This window comes from Spermophilus citellus (assembly GCF_964194105.1).
Source record: "Spermophilus citellus genome assembly, chromosome: 4".
Lineage (NCBI taxonomy): Eukaryota > Metazoa > Chordata > Mammalia > Rodentia > Sciuridae > Spermophilus > Spermophilus citellus.
The window spans coordinates 162,404,962-162,424,099 of record NC_138185.1 but is presented as its reverse complement, the minus strand read 5'-3'; the positions used below and the strand labels follow the sequence as shown (position 1 = coordinate 162,424,099).

The 19,138-nt window shown below is 33.4% G+C and overlaps 1 protein-coding gene across 4 annotated transcripts in view; it reads right to left on the bottom strand.

Annotated features, from left to right (window-relative positions):
- The window catches only part of PALS1 (protein associated with LIN7 1, MAGUK p55 family member), a 96,634-nt gene that overhangs the window by 51,843 nt on the left and 25,653 nt on the right, over positions 1-19,138 (bottom strand). For 3 of the 4 annotated variants that reach the window (XR_014021593.1, XR_014021595.1, XM_081291017.1), the window contains exons 2-3: positions 14,791-14,876; positions 8,287-8,830 (exon numbers count right to left, since the gene is read on the bottom strand). Coding sequence is in view for 1 of the 4 variants with exons in the window: in XM_081291017.1 (XP_081147143.1) it covers positions 8,287-8,653 (367 nt within the window). In the remaining 3 variants the exon portion in view is untranslated. The remainder of the gene's footprint in view (positions 1-8,286; positions 8,831-14,790; positions 14,877-19,138) is intronic. The other variant, XR_014021594.1, reaches the window with a different exon arrangement.

The following is a 19,138-nucleotide window of genomic DNA, read 5'->3' as shown; positions in this document are numbered from 1 at the left end:
TCTGATTATTTATGTTAAAAGAAAGGCTAAATGATCTTAAAGGGAAAAATCATTTTCATTTGCTTTAGAGTACAATTAATTAGATAAATATAAACATATGTAGTGGTCCACAAATCCATCCCTTTAATTCTCCAGTCTTAGCCCTCTCCTGAGAATCTAAAATGTAAAAGAATGAAGATTCTAAAATAGGCAACAAAAAGCAATCACCAGGGTTGAGATTGTGGCTCAGTGGTAGAACACTTGCCTAGCATGTGTGAGATGCTGGGTTCAATTCTCAGCACTGCATGTAAATACGTGAATAAAATAAAGGTTCATCAACATCTAAAAAATAATTTTTTAAAAAAAGCAATCACCAAGAGTTATATGAAATCCTATCTTCAAATACATAAGACTCTGGGCAGCAAGACTGGAGAATTTTTTGATTATATAAACACTAAACTTACCTAAGGAAGCTAAGGCATCTCCATCTCTGGAGATTTTTCAAAGTAGATAAATACAAATATAAACAGTAGTACACTCTGAATTAACTTTATTTTTACTTATTACTCCCACTTACCCCACAAGAAAATAGTTTCTGGTGATCTATTTCAGTATTAATATTTCTTTGTTTAAATATCAGGTAGTCTTTTTTTTGGGGGGGGTGGCAACGTTGAGATTGAATCTAGGGTCTTGAACATGCTAAGCAGATTTCTCTACAACTGATGTGATGTCCCCATCCATTTTTCTTGTTTAAATTTAAGAACATAAAAATCCCCGAACTTTGGTTTTCAGTGGCCTAGGGCAACATAAATTTTTATAAAATAATCAGAAGCTTAGGAAAGATCCTGAACAGTAATTACTCATTAACAACTTAGTTAACAAATTAAAAACAAATACTAGATAGGCTTAGTATTTAGTATTTAGCTCAGTGATAGAGCACTGGCTTAGTATGCACAAAGCCCTGTGTTTGAGCCCCAGCACTAAAAGAAATAATAAAATAAAATCCCCCCCCCCAATACTAAAGTCCAGGGGGCCCCACAATGTTAGAGGAGTATATACTCAAGGATACTTGAGAGATAACAGAGCAACAATCTTATTCCTAAATGTAGAAAAACAATGGAAAACTGTCTTGAAATGACCTCTATTTAACTAAGTAAAAAAACCTCATAGTTGTTTCCTGGACAGAACTGAAACCCACCTGGAAAGGAAAACGTCCTAAATCTACAGTCAGAATGCCTAAATCATAGCAAATGATCACTCTTTAATTGTATTATATGTTACTGGATAACCCACCTCAAGTCTCTGGAACTTTCTATAAGATGAAGGGGTTTGAAGCAAGCATGGTGAGACACACCTGTAATCCCAGTAACTCAGGAGACTAGGGCAGGAGGATCTCAAGTTCAAGGCCAACCTCAGCAATTTAGCAAGATCCTCAGTAACTTAGCAAAACCTGTCTCAAAGTTTAAAAAAAAAAAGGGCTGGGACATAGCTCAGTGGTCAAGTGACCCTAGGTTCAATCACCAATACCAAAAATAAAAATAGAACGTAGAAAAAAGATTGAAGGGGGTTGACTAGAATAGAATTTCTCAAGCATGTGTTGGTAACTGCATTAAAATATACATAATTTATTTCAACCTAGTATATACACTCGATTTTTAAGTTAAAGGCTAATGTATACTTATGTAATATACTTCCTATTTTCTATTTATTCTAGTTCATTAAAAATGACTGGGTGATAAGATGACAAATATTAAAAGACACTAAGAAGTGGTGGTAAACATGTATAGAAACTGGAACCTCCATACATTGCTGGTACAAATATCAAATAGTATAGCCACTGTGGATGAGTATGGCAGTTCTTCAATAAGTGAAAAACAGAACTACTATGTGACCCAGCAATTGCACTCCTGCATATATATCTGAAAGAACAGAAAATGGTTGTTCAAACAAAAACTCGTAAATAAGTATTTCTAACAACACTATTTACAATAGCAAAAATAAGAAAACAACCCAGATATTCATCAACAATTGAAGAGACAAACATAATATGGTACATCTGTACAATGGGATATTACTCAGCCATAAAAAGGGGAAAAAAAGGAATGAAGTACTAATGCATGCTGGATAAACCCTGAAAACATAATGCTAAGTGAAAAGAGGACAGTCACCAAACGATACATATTGTTTAATTTCATTCATATGAAATATCCAGGATATCCAAGGAGACAAAGTATATTAGTGATTATCAGGGAAGGGAGGAAAGGAGAATAAAGAGAATGGGTACAGGATTTCTTTTAGGGTGATGAAAATATTTTATAATTATACAGTGGTGATGCTTATATAACCTTCCAAATATTCTAAAAACGAATGAACTGTAGTTTTAATGTAAATTTTATGACATGCACATGATATCTTAATAAAGCTATTATTTAAAAAATGTAACAAAAATTACTAGTTAAGGCTAATAAATTAATTTCATTAGATGATCTCTCTGGTAGCTTCTGGTTCTTACAAAACTTAAATTTTAAGGCTAGAGATGTAGCTCAGCATTTCTGAGGCCCTAGATTCATCCCCAACAACACTAAATACATACAAACATACACACATTTTCTTCAAACCTACACTGTGTCACTTACTTACATATAGTTTTTTCATTTGATCCTAAGAAAGTCCTGAAACTGAGGCTCAGAAAAATTTACATGACCAAGATCAACAGCAATTAAGGGACTGATTAAAAAGTACTCAATTCTGACTCTGACTTCCCTACAATGTCTAATAAACAACTGTGTCAAGTGTTTTTAACATGCCATCAAATAATGAAACAAATCTTTGCAAGAAGAAAAAATGTTAAAAAACTATTACTACTTAATGAAGTAGAATGAAGTTTTTTATTTTATTTTTTTTATTTTTTAGGTGTAAATGGACACAACACAATGCCTTTATTTTTATGTGGTGCTGAGGATCGAACCCAGGTCCCGCCCATGCCAGGAGAGTGCTCCACCACTGAGCCACAATCCCAGCCCCAGAATGAAGTTTTGATACATTATGTCAAAGACTACATGATGTAGCTTTTTCCTCCCCCGCCCCTTTCTTTCTGTCTTTTTCCAGTACTGTGGCTTGAATCTAGGGCCTTGGACATGCTAGGCAAGCTCTGTACCACTGAGCTACATCCCCAGACTCAGAATTATGTATTAATAACCAAAATTTACACATATACATATGGTCAAATGGATTTTTTTTAATGAACACTGTAGGTTAACTCCAATTTTAGCAATTTTATTAAATCATAAAAGTCTTAAATGGTCCCAACACTTTTTAAATATTAAATCTAGTACCAACAGGTTTAATCTTTCAATCTCAAGAAAGGGGGGGAGGCAAGGAACCCCCACAAAAGTCCCTTAAAGGAACAATTAATAAAATTTGTTTGAAATTATATACAGCAGTTAAGCAAAAATGTCAAGATTTATTGGCTGTGGAATTTTGTTTATTGGATTAAAATAAATTTTATTTATTAAAAACAAGTTTATCACAATCAGACAAAATTCCAGTTATACCATGGTCAATCAAAAGTAAGTTAATGTCAGAAAGAAATGTGGAAGAGATGTGTTACTTTAAAATGTCAAGACTCTTGGGGCTGGGGCTGGAGCTCAGCGGTAGCACACTTGCCTGGCATATGTGAGGCACTGGGTTCGATTCTCAGCACCACATATAAATAAATAATATAAAGGTCATCAACAACTAAAAAAAATTTTTTTTAAATGAAAGAAAAATGTCAAGACTCTTGCAAATAATTTGAATATTCAGAGACATTAGGGGGGAAAATGTGTACACCAATCAAGACTGAAACATGCTATTAAAGTTATGGAAACACCTCACTTTTTGGCTTTATTCACTCTACTTTCCTTCCCCATTGTGTGTCATCTATTTTCTTCACCCTAAAGTATTTGGTATAAATGAGAAAACTCCTAGTCATAAATTTCAAGAGTCTCCTTATTAACCAAAAACCAGCTCCTCCCACTGTATGCTCTTTCCTGAAGTTTCTTCAAAGGTATAACAATTATATAGCCATATATATGATGGCTGGCATACTTCCCTAGCTCATTCACTTTAAATATTCTCTCTACTCTATTTACTTGTCCACACCCTGACCCCAAATTACTTAACAGTAAATACAAAAACAGTACAAACCATAACCTAAAAGTATTTGATATTTAACCTTTTCTGTCTCATTCCACCCTAACCTGCATTGTTCTTCTTCCAATTTCTTTAAAGAGATAGTTTGTTTTGATTATGAAAAGAGAACAAAGACAATATTTTATTTGCAATACGGAAGATTTAAAACAAATGATAATTTTAAGGAAGCATTTTTAATACATTAAAATTTTTATAACATATAGTATTAAGTTATTCATTTGAAATCACATTCCAAAATCACGATATTCTATTTTTTGATAAGATTTGGTTTTTAAGTAAAATTCAGTTTATCCCTTCTACACATTGCCAAGTGTAGTAACACTTTCATTAAAAACTACTCAAAGTATCTAATCTTGCCAATCACATTTTAAATTCCCAAAAGGGTATGGTATCTACTTACAGATAAATGATGGGCTGTTTAGAAACTGAAGGCTCCCTCTCAAATAAATCAGTTGCCCCATCCTTCCCTCACTTAAAACAAGGTTGCTGTTTCTAGCTGTGAAAAAGCTGAGAAGTTGTCTCTTGTCATGTGTGTATTAATCAAAATACTGACAAGGAGACACAATTTTAAGGGAGTATTTCTATTGTACTTTGATGTGTTAGCAGATTATGAACAAGAAAACAAATGTTTGGCAAAAAGGTATTACACTGCATTTTAAATGAAAACTTGAACTGAGGCTGTGACTGACTATAACAATCTACAATTCTATTACTTATGCTAGTTTTTCTTGCATCCTATAATTAACACTCTTTTGCACTGAATCGATTAATATTAAATCTATCACTTATTTCTCAAAGTATTAAATCTTGTATTTAAGAAATGAATTACAAATACCTGGTAATTTCAAATTGCTTTAAAGTAAAATGTGCAAGACAGCCTCAAGTTCAAGAACCCCACAAATATATTCATGAAAACCACAGTGGATTGGAAGAAACAGCTGTCTTCCAAACCTGTTAAAAAGTCAGCAATGGAAAAGTAGGAAAAAGTGGGGCCTGGAGATACAGTTCAGTGGCATACCACTTGTGTGAAGCACTGGGTTTCCATCCCCAGCACCACACAAAAAGAAAAAGGCGGGGGGGGGGGAGGGGGGAAGCAGCAGCAGCAGCAGCTCAGAGGCTTAGTGGTTGCACAACTACATTTGAGAGGCTAAGGTGAGGAGATCACTTGAACCCCAGAATTGTGACTAACCTGAGCAACAAAGTGAGAATTTCTTTGAAAATTTTTTAAAAAAAGAAAAAAAAAAACATAAAGAAACAAGAGGGAGGAAGGGAGGGAAATGATCTTGTTTCCTATGCTTAGGTCAAAAACCCCATAACATTTCCCTTAAGTGAATTTGATTTTCAGCTATATTTGTTTCTTTACTGTAATTATATGAATATTATCTATTAGAAAATATTTATGTCTGATTCTATATAATGCAAATGAAAAGATACACTAATCTTAGAGGACTTCGAACAGAAAAAACAGAATCCAGGTTGGATATATTATACCATAAATTTTCTTCAATAAAGAATATTAACAGAAGGGGTTAGGTTTGTGGTTCAGTGTAGAGCGCTTGCCTAGCATGCATGAGGCACTGGGTTCGATCCACAGCACCACATAAAATGAACAAATAAAATAAAGGTATTGTGCCTATCTACAACTAAAAAGATATTTAAAAAGGAAAAAGAAGATAATATTAACAAAATATTTTAGGGAGGAAGGGAAGGAGGAAAGGAAAGAGAGGGAGGAAGAAAGGAGTGATGGAAAATAAACGCTAGTAAGAGGTAATTAGGACTGAGGTATTTTCATCACTATAAAAAAAATCCCTTAAGAAAAAAAACATTAAAATTCCTTAATATACGGCTGGAGCAAATAACTCTGTGGTATAGCACTTGTCTAGTGTGTACAAGGCCCTGGGTTAAAGCCTCAGTACTAGCCCCCCCAAAAATCCTTCATAGATATCTGGGTATGGTGAGTTCACATCCGTAATCTCAGCTTCTCCAGCAGCTGAGGCAGAAGAATCACAAGTTCTAGGCCAGCTTGGGCAATTTCTTAAGACCTTGTCTCAAAATAACAAAAAGGGTCAGGGATCTATAGCTCTGTGGTAAAGTGCCCCTGGGTTTAATCCACAGTGCCACAAAAAGAAAAGAAAGAGGGACTAGGGTTGTGGCTCAGTGGTAGAGTGCTCACCTAGCATGCATGAGGCACTGGGTTTGATCCTCAACACCACATAAATGTAAAATAAAGATATTGTGCCCACCCAAAAAAACTAAAACATAAATATTAAAAACAAAGAAAATATCTTTCAAAATTGAATTAATATATAATCTTTTAATTTACACTGTAATTATGAAATCTTTTTTTATAACACTATTGGTCAACTCTTTTTTAAAAATAATTTTTAGTTGTAGATGGACACAATGCCTTTATTTTATTTATTTACTTTTATGTGCTGCTAAGGATCGAACCCAGTGCCTCACGAATGCTAGGCAAATGCTCTACCACCGAGCTACAGCCCTAGCCCTAATTATGACATCTTGAAGGCATTTAACTAATTTCACTATTACTCAACATATTATCTATAAATTCTTAAAACAGAGAAAAATGCACATTTGAAACGTGAATACATTTCTAACAACAACAAAGAGTCAAATGATGTGACAGTAGAAACTGTTTCAGACTTGGAATAAAGAGACCTAGTGAGACAAATGTAGTATATACATGGTAGCTATCAGCAAAACAGAAAAATACTTTACTCTGAGTAGCCACCACTCTGGCCTGGTGAGTAAAGTGCAGGCTCCACTGGCAGTTTCCATTCAAATTCTCCACTTTGTACAATATGTATCAACTCCAGATCTGGTAAATTAATTCTTAGTTCTACCACTTATAAGCTTTGTGAAAGCAAGTGATTTAACTGGGGTTCAATTTCTTTATCTCTCAAATGGAGATTACAGAATCCTTGGTTCACAGGATTATCCTGAATTACATGGAATGTGCTTATTAGAGCACCTCATATAGGGCTCAATAGACATTTAAATGGGTGGAAAAATGATAACAATAACAACAAAAAACTCTTCTTCCATAAAAAAGTGAAAGCATCTCTTTCTTTCACATCTAAAAAAAGTAAACCACTAATAAGTAAAATATTTCATTTGACTTAGCCTAGTTTTAAAGGGAGCAAGAATTAATGTTTAAAGGCAGCATTTTTCAAACTGACTTCTATCAACTTCTAACACTAGTTCAAGTGAGAACATCAGCATGTGCAGGAAATATGGCAGTAAATTCAATGATCAGTTTGGGAATATATGTTTGATATCTATTATCAATCTCACTAGATTCATAATGCCTATTAACATTATAAACACTCAAAGAAGTCCTAAAGTGAGAAGCTATTTAACCCAGTTTTCTTAAGAATCTGAGTTAGTTTGTCACAGAATTTACATATAAATAAATCCCACAAAACTAGTTTTATTTTTTCATACTATGAAATTTGGAGATAGTATAAGGAATCGGAGCCATATTCCATGTTTCAGACTTGGAATAAAGAGACCTAGTGAGACAAATATAGTATATATATATGGTACCTATCAGCAAATCAGAAAAAAACTTTACTCTGGGTAGCCACCACTTATCTGACTCAATAAGATAGACAGCACTTGTTTATCTTTTTGAGTCATTAAAGAAATAAATATAATTTAAGCTGCAGTTATTTGTTTTACTTCTCTTTTATGAAGTTTAATGAAATCAGAAAATTAAACTGAAAATTGCTTTTAATATTCTGATATAAAATTTTGTGAGTATATAGGCCATGTATGTAATTTTTTATACTAAAAAACATGTTGTAGCTAGGCACATTGGTGCACACCTGTAATCTCAGCAACTTAGGAGACTGAGACAGGACAATCTCAAATTCAAGGCCAGACTCAGCAACTTAGTGAGACCCAGTTTCAAATTATAAATAAAAAAGGGATGGGGATATATGTAGCTCCATGGTAGAGCATCCCTTGGTTAAATCCCTAGTACCACACACACACTAAAAAAACTACACAAACACGTTGCAGCAATTGAACATTTAAGGCATACATTAACCAAAGCAAAACATTTTTTATTATTCTGCTATGTTTACTTACCTAATATTTTCACAGTATAATGAGGACTTTCTAAGACAATTCCTTCTTCTGTGTCAAACATAGGATTATCTATTCCAGTCTTTGGAGGAATTTGGGCTAGTTTCTTGAGTCTCATGGAAGAATTAAGGTCAAGTTCTTGCTTTTTCCCTTCTTCTTCTCTCCTACGTCTCATGTCCTCCTGCTGCTGTCGAATACGCTCCAACTGTGCACTTCGTCTTACTGGCATCATCCTGGTGCCCAAATCTCCAGGACAGTCAACAGCCATCTCTCGGTGCTTCTGGTGTTCCTCTGGTGATGCAAGACCAACATTTTTTACTTCGCTGTCTGATTCCTCTGTAACATGCCCATTCATATGGGATGTTGTCATGGTTATCTACAAAAACCTGTACCACTTTTTATAAATCAATTTTTCCTATAAAGCCAATTTTCTTGATTCTGTAGTATAAAATCCATGTTACTTCACACAAAAAAAAAACAAAAACAAAAACAAAAAAACTTCTCACATCACATAATAATGCTATGAAAAAATATCCATGAGGGAAATCTAAGGGGAAAGATGGGGGAGAAAAAGTGTAAGAATTACAATATAAAAGCAGACTTTACATAGCCCACTTCCACAAAATATTTTTTAAAAATCTAACAAGCATATAATACTATTTTGCTATGTAGATTACGTACACACCTTTCAATTTACAGTTAATGCTGAGATAATCAAAGTGCTTTTAAAAAAAAAGTCATCTCCCAATAACTTGAAGTATACTATTCAATCTTAGGGATAAACAAAATGATACAATGCAAAGTTTAGCAAAGTAGGAAAGTAAAAAGTTTTGGATACTAATTTTATAAATAATTGGTTGCTTAAAGTATAAAAAAGTATTAACCTTTCAAAGTTGCCTCAACATACTATTTTGTTCTCACTCAATACACATAGAATTAGTTAACTGCTAAAGTCATTGATAGTAATCAATCTGGCACATAGCAGGTCATATTGGTGGCCTCCTTAAAATACAGGTAGTACTGCGGGGGAAAATTAATTCATTTTTAGGAATTTTGAGATGAAGAAGTACCCAAATAATGAGAAACTTCAACTAGCAGCAAAGGCATCTAACTATTAAACATTAAAGTAGGAAAGGATCAGGTAGATTATCTGTCTTTGGCCACATTTATAAAAACAAGTAGAGTTAATTTTTTTTTAAATTTGTTTAGATTGCAGGATCACATTGGTTATACAGCCACATTTATACATACAGCAATGCAATCTGTACACGTGGAAAAATGAGAATTCATACCCCATTTGAATCAAATGTATGATATGTCAAGATCATTGTATTGTCTTAAGCAACTAATAAAAAAAAAGAAAATTTGTTTAGAGAAAAAGTAGTATCTATTACTACTCAAAAAGTATTTAAAGTCATACTGTACAGGAAAAATAACATTTTTTAACTTGAAGAAAACTAAATATTCCTTTTGACTCTGCCACTTCCTTTATGATCTGAGTTTCTCTCAAATTTCAGATTCACTTAAAAATTATTCATAGCTGTAAATAAGATAATGTATGCAAGTTATAAAGTGAAGTACGTATACTGGTTATTAGTATTAATTTGTTTCTCCCATTTAAAAAATGTCCCCAAAATATTTTAGACAAGAAAAATATTTTATAGGATGACACTGGCTTTTCATCAAGCCATTTCTTGTGCATAAGTAGGCAGATTGTTTATACAAGTGTAAACCCACACATTAAATCTAATTAGCCTTCTTTTACTCAAGGCTTTAAAAATATTTACAATAATAAACCTACTACCTCCTTGAGTTGAACATCATTTCAGTAAAGAAAATGGTTAGAACAGAATGCAAACTAAGCAAAAACCATGTTTTTAAATTATATTCCTAACATCAAACTTATTAAAAATATGTCAGGTCCTAATGAAAATAGGAACAGAAACTGCTAAATCTACCTAGGCTACCAGGAAAACCATCAAAGCTGACAATCAGGAAAAGAGACAAATTACATGTGGCACTAAAAGTCACATTTTCACAAGAATTATGATAGATTGTAGTCTTCCATTCAAATTTTAGCTTCTTTATTTATAACCATGTTATCTACAAATAAGTGCCTCATTTACCATTAGTTTGTATTTTTTTTCATTAAAATGGGAGCTATTAGACTTATGCTAGGTGATTCTTGAGCGTTATGTTGATTATACAAATGCAAATTCAGCTTATTTAATATTTTTACTACAAACAAAATGAAATTTTTGTAGGAGTTACCCTAGTGTTATTTATAATTTTAATTTATAAAATCTAGAAGTTTACCTATTTCTAGAAAATTAACTCTCAACCTTCTTTGTTTATATCAATTACTAGATTATTAAAAATTGAACTTAATGAATATTTTAACATATATGCTAGTCTATACAAATTATGATCTAAAATTAAAACTCTTAAAATGTTTCTTAAAAACTCTTAAGAATGTGTGCACATTCACTACACTAGATCATGAAGGAAATTACAGACCATGCAAGAGAGACTGGGCTAGGTGATCTGGGTCAGAATTCTTATGAGTGGACTATTATCACCATGCTTATCTTTCTGGATCTAGTCTTTTACTCTTAAAAAAATTTCTGCAATCCGTTAGTAATCCACTTAAAATTCCACTTTGGTTATCTCTTTTGGTGTTCACAGTACACTGGGAAAGATGGTATAAATGAATGAATGAATGAATGAATGAATGATTATTCTCCAGTTGGTTTCTCCTCACCAGATCCAAATGCATTAGAAACAGTTATTTTTATACCCCTAATACTTAGAACAATCATGTCATATAGAAAATGCTCAAGAAATATTTATTCAACTAAATTTGGAGTGTCACAAATATACAGAGAACATACAGACATGTAAAACTTAGTGATAGAGAATGACTGAAAACTTAAGGATACATTTCTGTGAACAACTTTTTAAAGGACAACTAAAATTCAACCACATAGAGGAGGAGTCTGTAACAGACAGAATCATACAACCAATAGGAAGGTACAATATGAAACAATAGCACCTTCAGAAAATAACAATGTAGTACCGGATGGGACAATGGAAAAATGTCCTACACGAATAACAATAGGAAAGGGAAGTAGGACAGACCAAGGAGAGTTTTAGAACTAAAGAACTTTATCCTGAAAGTAGTTAAGTATCATTAAAGGCTTTTAAGCAGCGGATGATAAAAATCACATTCAGTTTTACAGAAATATTATTCCCATATAAGGAAAGAGGGTTGAATGAAAGAAGGCAATGAGACTAGTTTGAAAGTACCTGTAAGAAAAGGGGTCCTGAACAAAGAGAGTGAAAATAAAGAAAAATTACATTCAAGAAATATGTAGATTATATAATCAGTGGAACTTTGTGTCTATTTAATATAGGAGGACAAAAAAAGAAAAGAGACACAGGATGAAAAGGAAGTGGTAGTTACAATTATAACAACAGCAACATTTACTGAATACTTCTTTATGTGCCAGAAATACAGTAATCTGCCCTTACTCAGTTTTGCTTTCTGCAGTTTCACTTTTTTGTGGTTTGTTACTTGTGGCCTCAAAATATGAAATGAAAAATTCCAGAAATAAACAATGTGTAAAACTGAATGCATTCTGAATAGCATGACAAAATCTTATGCCATCTTGCTTAGTCCATGTGGAATGTAAATTGTTCCTTTGTCCAGAATATCCACACTCTTATAGTCATGCTACTCACTCATTAGTCACTATTATATACATAAGAATAAACATAGCACACATAGGGTTTGATACTATCCTGGGTTTTCGGCACCTGTTGGGGGAGTATCTTAAAATGTATCTCCCAAGAATAAGGAGAGACTGCTGTGCAATAAGCACTTCACACAGTATTCATTCATTTAATCCTCATGACAAATTTAGAAGTAGGCCCCATTTTGTAAATAAAGAATGGGAACTGAAGTAGGCCTTGAAGAGGAGATTAAGAATAAGGAAGGGCCATATAAACCAGAGGTAGAAAGACAAAAGATAGGCGACAAAAATACAAATAAGGATAGTTGACTAAAAAAGGAGAATAGCAGATGATAACTTATGAAATATCTTAAAACTTACTTCTGATGACAGCAAGAGAATCATTAAATGTTTATAAAAGGGGGTGATTTATACATAAATTTAATTGAACATTCACCCTTGGTTAGGTACTAGGGTTACAAAGATAAAATCCATGCCCATTACTCTAGCTACCAAAATTTCCAACAGGGACCTAGAAATCAATGTGTACAGAATTAAACTCCTATTTCCCTCTAATCTGTTCATATTTTCTTTGAACCTATTCCTCTGTTTCCAATTCTAATTAATGCTGTAACATCCATGCAGCTACTCAAAACAGCACAATGTTTAAGAAAATAGCTTCCAAGCCTAGTGTTATGGCTCAAATCTGTAATCCCAGTGACTTGAGATGCTGAGGCAGAAGGCTGAGGCAGAAGGATCGCAAGTTGAAGGCCAGCCTTAGCAATTTAGCAAGGCCCTGGGCAACTTAGTGACAACCTGTCTCAAAATAAAAAATAAAAAGGGCTGGGGATGTAGCTCAGTAGTAAAGCACCAATGGGTTAAATCCCCAGTACCCAAAAGTAAAAAGAAAAGAAAATGGCTTCCAATCAGAATGCCTAGGATCTAGTCTTTGTCTACTCTCCTTTAAGTCTCAGCTCAAATATATCTGTGGAATTCTCCAATCCCTAACACATTCTTAATTAAGATAGATTACAACTATTTATATCTTTGTCTTTCTATTCCATCAGATAGAACATCCCTGAGGTCAGGACTAGGCTAATTTAACTCTGGATCTATAACACTGCTTATGTTAAGGCCAAGCAAATAGAAAACTTCAGAATATAAACTCCAGCAGTGTGACCTCAGGTTCATACTCTTAACCACTACCCAATGGGTTGCTAAGTATATGACAATATCATGAAGTATGACAGAGAACAGAGAAGGAGAGTAAGACAGAAGGGAAGGAAAATAGAGGTTTAGTTCCAGACACATTAATTTTAAGGTGCCTACCGATCACACAGATTAAATTACTTAATTGGCAGGGGTCTGTTTTGTTCATCTCTATAGCCACGATAACTAAAGTAAGGGCTAAATGCTTAATCAAGTATATGAACAAATCATTCCACTGTTCAGAACCCCTGATAGTTTTAATACTACCTAGAGAATGAAGTCTAAACTTACAAGGTGAATCTAGCTTTTAACAGTATTTTATACTTTCCTGCATGAGACTTTTAATTTAGTCTCCTCATTTATGCCTATCCTATACCTTTGTTGTTGTTGTGACCTGCCCAAATTCTGTATGAACTATATCTCCTTTCATCTTCTACCTTCAACACATACCTCAAAGTCCCTAATTTCTCCAAGAAATCCTTCTAGACCTCCTGGGTTAAATAACAAGCTCACCATAAAATAATCCAAAAGTCTACATTATGTTCACAAGCTAATTCATGAAAGCCATGAAATATACTGAAGTTCTTAAACAAACCAACCAATATATGTGTCCCACAGTTTTTGCATTATAATTTTTATCATTATAATTTTTAAGCAGGCAATCCACAAATACTCTAGTTTGTTTATATATTTTTTTCAATATATATAAAGAGTAAAAGAGTCCTAGTCCAAAGGAACTGCACTCCCCTCCTTTAAAAAAAAAGTCTTTTTTGTGACAATTCAGAAGCTGGTAAATGACTGAACTAGAGAAATACCTCCTGATATATAAACAATAGACTATCTTATGAACATAATGGAATATACAACTTACTAATTTCCCCCTTTCAATCTCCCAATGGTAAATTAAATAAAGCAAAGTTTCAAAGGCCTATATTTCATTTTCTCATCAGAATTCCTGCTCCCACCCCAAAAACAAATATGATAAAAATAAATCTCTACACAGTTCACAAAGCAAGAAAATACATTTTCAGGTTGGCAGGCCAAAGCTGTTTCAATAACTTCAAACTAGTTTGAGGAGAAAGGGCTTTGCTTGCATGAATTGGTTATAGGACAAGGTAAAAGGAAGTTAAATAAGTGTCAATAAGTGCAAATGATTCAGATTGTGGGGATTGAAATAGCTTAACCAGAACGGGCCCACTGAAAACTCAGTACCAACAAACATAATCATTTGTGTAAGAGCTGGGAAACAAGACATGTCAGCAGGAAAACAATTTCCCAAAACTCGGTAACTTAATTTTTAGGCAGGGGCAAATGGAAAAGACATATTTTGTATGTATTAATATGTTCACAGTCTATACTAGTATCCAGAACTCTTCCAAATTTTTTTTTCAATTCATCCTTCCTCCACTTCTCCAGCAAGTAATGCCCTTTGACCAGCAGCTGGGAAGTTTCATTATAAGTGATCAGCATTCCTCTGACATTCTAAGAGGCTGGACTATTTGTTTCCATAGAAACAGCTTTGTCAGCTAACACAGGATTCAGGCCAAGAATAATGAAAAGAACTTACATTATGCAAACTGGAAAAAAACCTTGTCTACTATCCTTAGTTTCTCTTCTCTGGTTTTTCACAAAACTCAGGATAACTTTCTTACTCTGTAAAATTCAAAAATCAAATGATTAATCAAGTGTCAAAATCTGTTTTTGAGGGAAGGGGAAAGGAGGGAAAGGCTAGTTCCATATGATATCCAATTCTGTTTGAAGAGAACTAGAATTTCTTAGTACAAAGTTATAAAAAGACATCAACATCACCCCTGTGTCTAACAGAAAACAATTAAAATCGGTGCTGTGTATTATTAGTGCTGTTTGAATTGTCAAATGGTGCATTCATATTGAAAACAGTCTGGAAATTCCTCAAAAAGATAAACAAAAGGAAACCACATGCCCCAGCAATTTCACTCCCAGGTAAAAATCCAGAAAAATGAAAACATACTTCTACACACATGCACACAAATTTGTGCAAAAGTGTCCATAGCAGCACTATTCATAAAAGACAAACAGTGGCAAGACCCGAAATGTCCAACTGATAGAATCAGGGATAAATAAAAAGGTATATATTTATATAAAAAATATTATTAGATTTAAAAAAAGAAAGAAAAAAAGTACTGAAACATGCTACAACTGAGATGAAACTTAAAAAACAATGTAAATCAGTCACAAAGGACCACACGTTACTATATAATTCCATTTATGAAATGTCCAGAATTCACAAATCTATAGAGACAGAAAGTAGATTAATGGTTGATTAGAGTTAGGGGTAGGTGTGTGGAAAGGAGAATTATAGTTGGGTGCAGGTTTCTTTGGAAGCTGAGGTAAATTAATTGTGGTAAGCTACACAACTCTAAAGATCGTAAAAGTCACTGAACCGTACACATGAAATGGGTGAGCAGTATGATATATGAATTAAATTTCAATAAAGTTATTTAAGAAACACAATGAAATACTACTAAAAGCAATAAATTGGTTACAAGTGAAAAGACTGATAATACTAAGCAATAAAGAGGATGTGGAGAATCCAAAACCCTCAGAGAGAATTTAAAATGGTAGAGCCTGACCGGCAGTTTCTTAAAAAGTTAAGCATATATGCTTACCATAGACCTAACAATTCCACACAAGAGAAATATATTTTTTATTTGTAAAAATCACAAAGATCTGTAAGGAATATGCATAGCAGCATTATAAATAATGCCTTAAAACTGGACAGTGCCCTTCAAATGGTGAATGGATAAACAAAACAAGGGATATTATTCAGCAATGAGAAAAGTATATAGTTAATCATAAATGGTATATAGTTAATCATAAAACTACTGATACAACATAGATGGTCTCAAAAACATAATGCCACACACAACAGTACATATGGTATGATTCCAGTTATATGAAATTTCTAGAAAAAGAAAAACTAGTACTTTTATAAAAAGCAATTTGATGGTTTCTAAGGACTAAGGGTCAGAGCAAAGACTGATTGTAAACTGGCAAAGGGAATGTTTCATGTCAAAGAATTGTTCTAAAATTAGATTCCAGTGATGACTGTGCAATCACATAAAATTTATTAAAACCCAAACTGGACCCATAAAATGTGAATTTCATAGATATGAAATATATCTGGATACAGTTGTTTTAAAAACTCATTAAGTTGAACACTTAATAAGTAAATATTAATATGTTATACCTATTCATCTGACTTTTTTTAATATTTATTTTTTAGTTGTAGGTGGACGCAATACCTTATTTATTTTTACGTGGCACTGAGGATCGAAACCCACATGTGTTAGGCATGTGCTCTACCACTAAGCCACAACCCCACCCTCATCTAAGAAAACAAAACCTCAAACTATACACTTAAAATGGACATCCTGTTTCATATAAATCATACATCAAAGAAATAATTTTTAGAAGACCATTGCATATTCCAAAAAATAAGACATATGCTGACATCATATAAAAGACCCTGTCATTGTGACAACACGGATAAAACTGGAGAATGCTGTGCTAAGTAAAATAATCCAGGTATAATACGACATGTACATGTAATCTAAAATAACTGAACTCATAAGGAAGTGGAGAGCAGAATGAGTTACACAGGCCAGAGGGTAAAGAATGGGAAGATGATGGTGAAAGGATAAAAATCTCAGGAGTACTATGAGAGGAATATATATATATATATATATATATGTGATACACTGCATAATGTGGTATATAGTTAATCATAGAGTATTTTCCATTTCAAAATTATCAAGAGAATAAATTTCAAATGTTTTCACCACAAAAAAAATGTTAAGCATTTGAGGGGATAGATTAACTAGCTTGACTAATTATTCCATATTGTATTTATAAATCTTAACATCATTTTGTATCCCATAAATACAATTCCTATAATCTGTCAACTTATAATTTAAAAAAAAAGTATTAAGAGCTTAAAGAATATTTTATTCCCAAATCACCTTGGCTCTTCTGAAACATTTTTTGGATGCCAATGTTTCTTAACCAGCGTGACTTTGCCTCCCACCCCCATTCCTAGGGAAATTTAACAATCATTGTACACTATTTTAACTGCCATAACTTGGGGAGGGAGGGGTATTACTGGCATCTACTTCATCTCTGATAAGGCCAGAATGCTTAACATGCACAGAACAGCTCCCCACAACAAAGGGGCCCGAGTTGTGGCTCAGTGGTAGAGAGCTCACCTAGCATGCGTGAGGCACTGGATTTGATCCTCAGCACCACATAAATAAAGATATTGTGTCCACCTACAACTAAAAAATAAATATTTTTTTTAAAGAGAGAGTGAGAGAGGAGAGAGAGAGAGAGAGAATTTTTAATATTTATTTTTTAGTTCTCGGCGGACACAACATCTTTGTTGGTATGTGGTGCTGAGGATCGAACCCGGGCCGCACGCATGCCAGGCGAGTGCGCTACCGCTTGAGCCACATCCCCAGCCCCTAAAAAATAAATATTAAAAAAAAGAATTATTCAGTTCAAAATGTCAATAATGCCAATCCTGAGAAACTCTTCAGTTAAACAAAGCCAACCTGGTATATATTATTTTCACTGACGCATTCAGTCATTCAATATTTAGGATGTTTCTCACATACAAAATTTAGTGAAGTTTCCTTGCTACACAACTAAGCTTATTATGTTTCAAATGTGTTAAGAATTATTGATTTCCAAATAACTAGTAAACAGTGAAGCAGAAGATCCTCAGATATCATTCAATTCAGAAAGATTTAATTTAATCATTAAATGTTCAGGAAGAAACTTCAAGGGTCATCTTCACAGTGGATGGGAAGATAAGAGCAGAAGTTCACTTCATCTTATTATCCTGTAATTTTTAAAGGTCCAAGTGAATAAAAGTTCTGCTGACTTAAAATGTTTAAAAAAAAAAATAAAGCTGGGCATGGTGGCACTCACATGTAGTCCCAGCTACTCTGGGGGCTCAGGGAGGAGAATCAGTTGAGCCCATTAGTTCAAGGCCAGTCTGAGCAATACAGGGGGACCCTGTCTCAAAGAAATTACCACCAACAACAAAAACCCTTATTCAGATTCATTCCTTGTTTTACAAATGACAAAGGAAGATCCAGAAATTTTAAGTCATTTGCCAAAATTATACTAGAGGCAGAGTACAAAAAAAGAGAAAAGTCAACGTGATAATGATCACCAACAGAATAGTAATAAAACAAAGGGAACAAAAACAACTGCCAAGTAAATCACCTTACACTGTCTATTGGGGTCTGAGGAAGAAAGCAAACACACTTACAGTAACATATTCCAATATATGAGCCATACCCAGCAACTGCTTACAACCTGGCTGGAACGGCACAACACATAAAATGATAGTTAAACATTAAGAATGGCCCACACAAGGAAAAACTAAAAACAGATTCAGACAAAACATTTAATGGTTATAAATGACCATTTTGACACTCTCTATGGTGAACACTGTGTTATGTACTTTAAATATGATTAATCCTAAAATTAAAAAAAAAAACCTACAGGTTTAAGAGTACTACTGTTATCCTGAAAGACAAATAAGGAGGCAGATTTAAAGAAGCAAAGTGCTACACAGAACCTCAAAATAAACATTCAAAAATTATAGCAGGTATTTCTATGTAAATAGTTACATGACTATGTAAATAAATGGTTTAATGTTCATTAAACATATCATATAACCCTTAAGATCTTTATTATATAGTAATTTAAAAGTAATTATTAATGTTCATTAAACATATCATATAACCCTTAAGATCTTTATTATATAGTAATTTAAAAGTAATTATTATCCTTATTTTACAGAGAACAAAAGCAGGGTGATTAATTTTAATGGTTTGAGTAATTAGTGATAAAGGTAGTCATAGTAA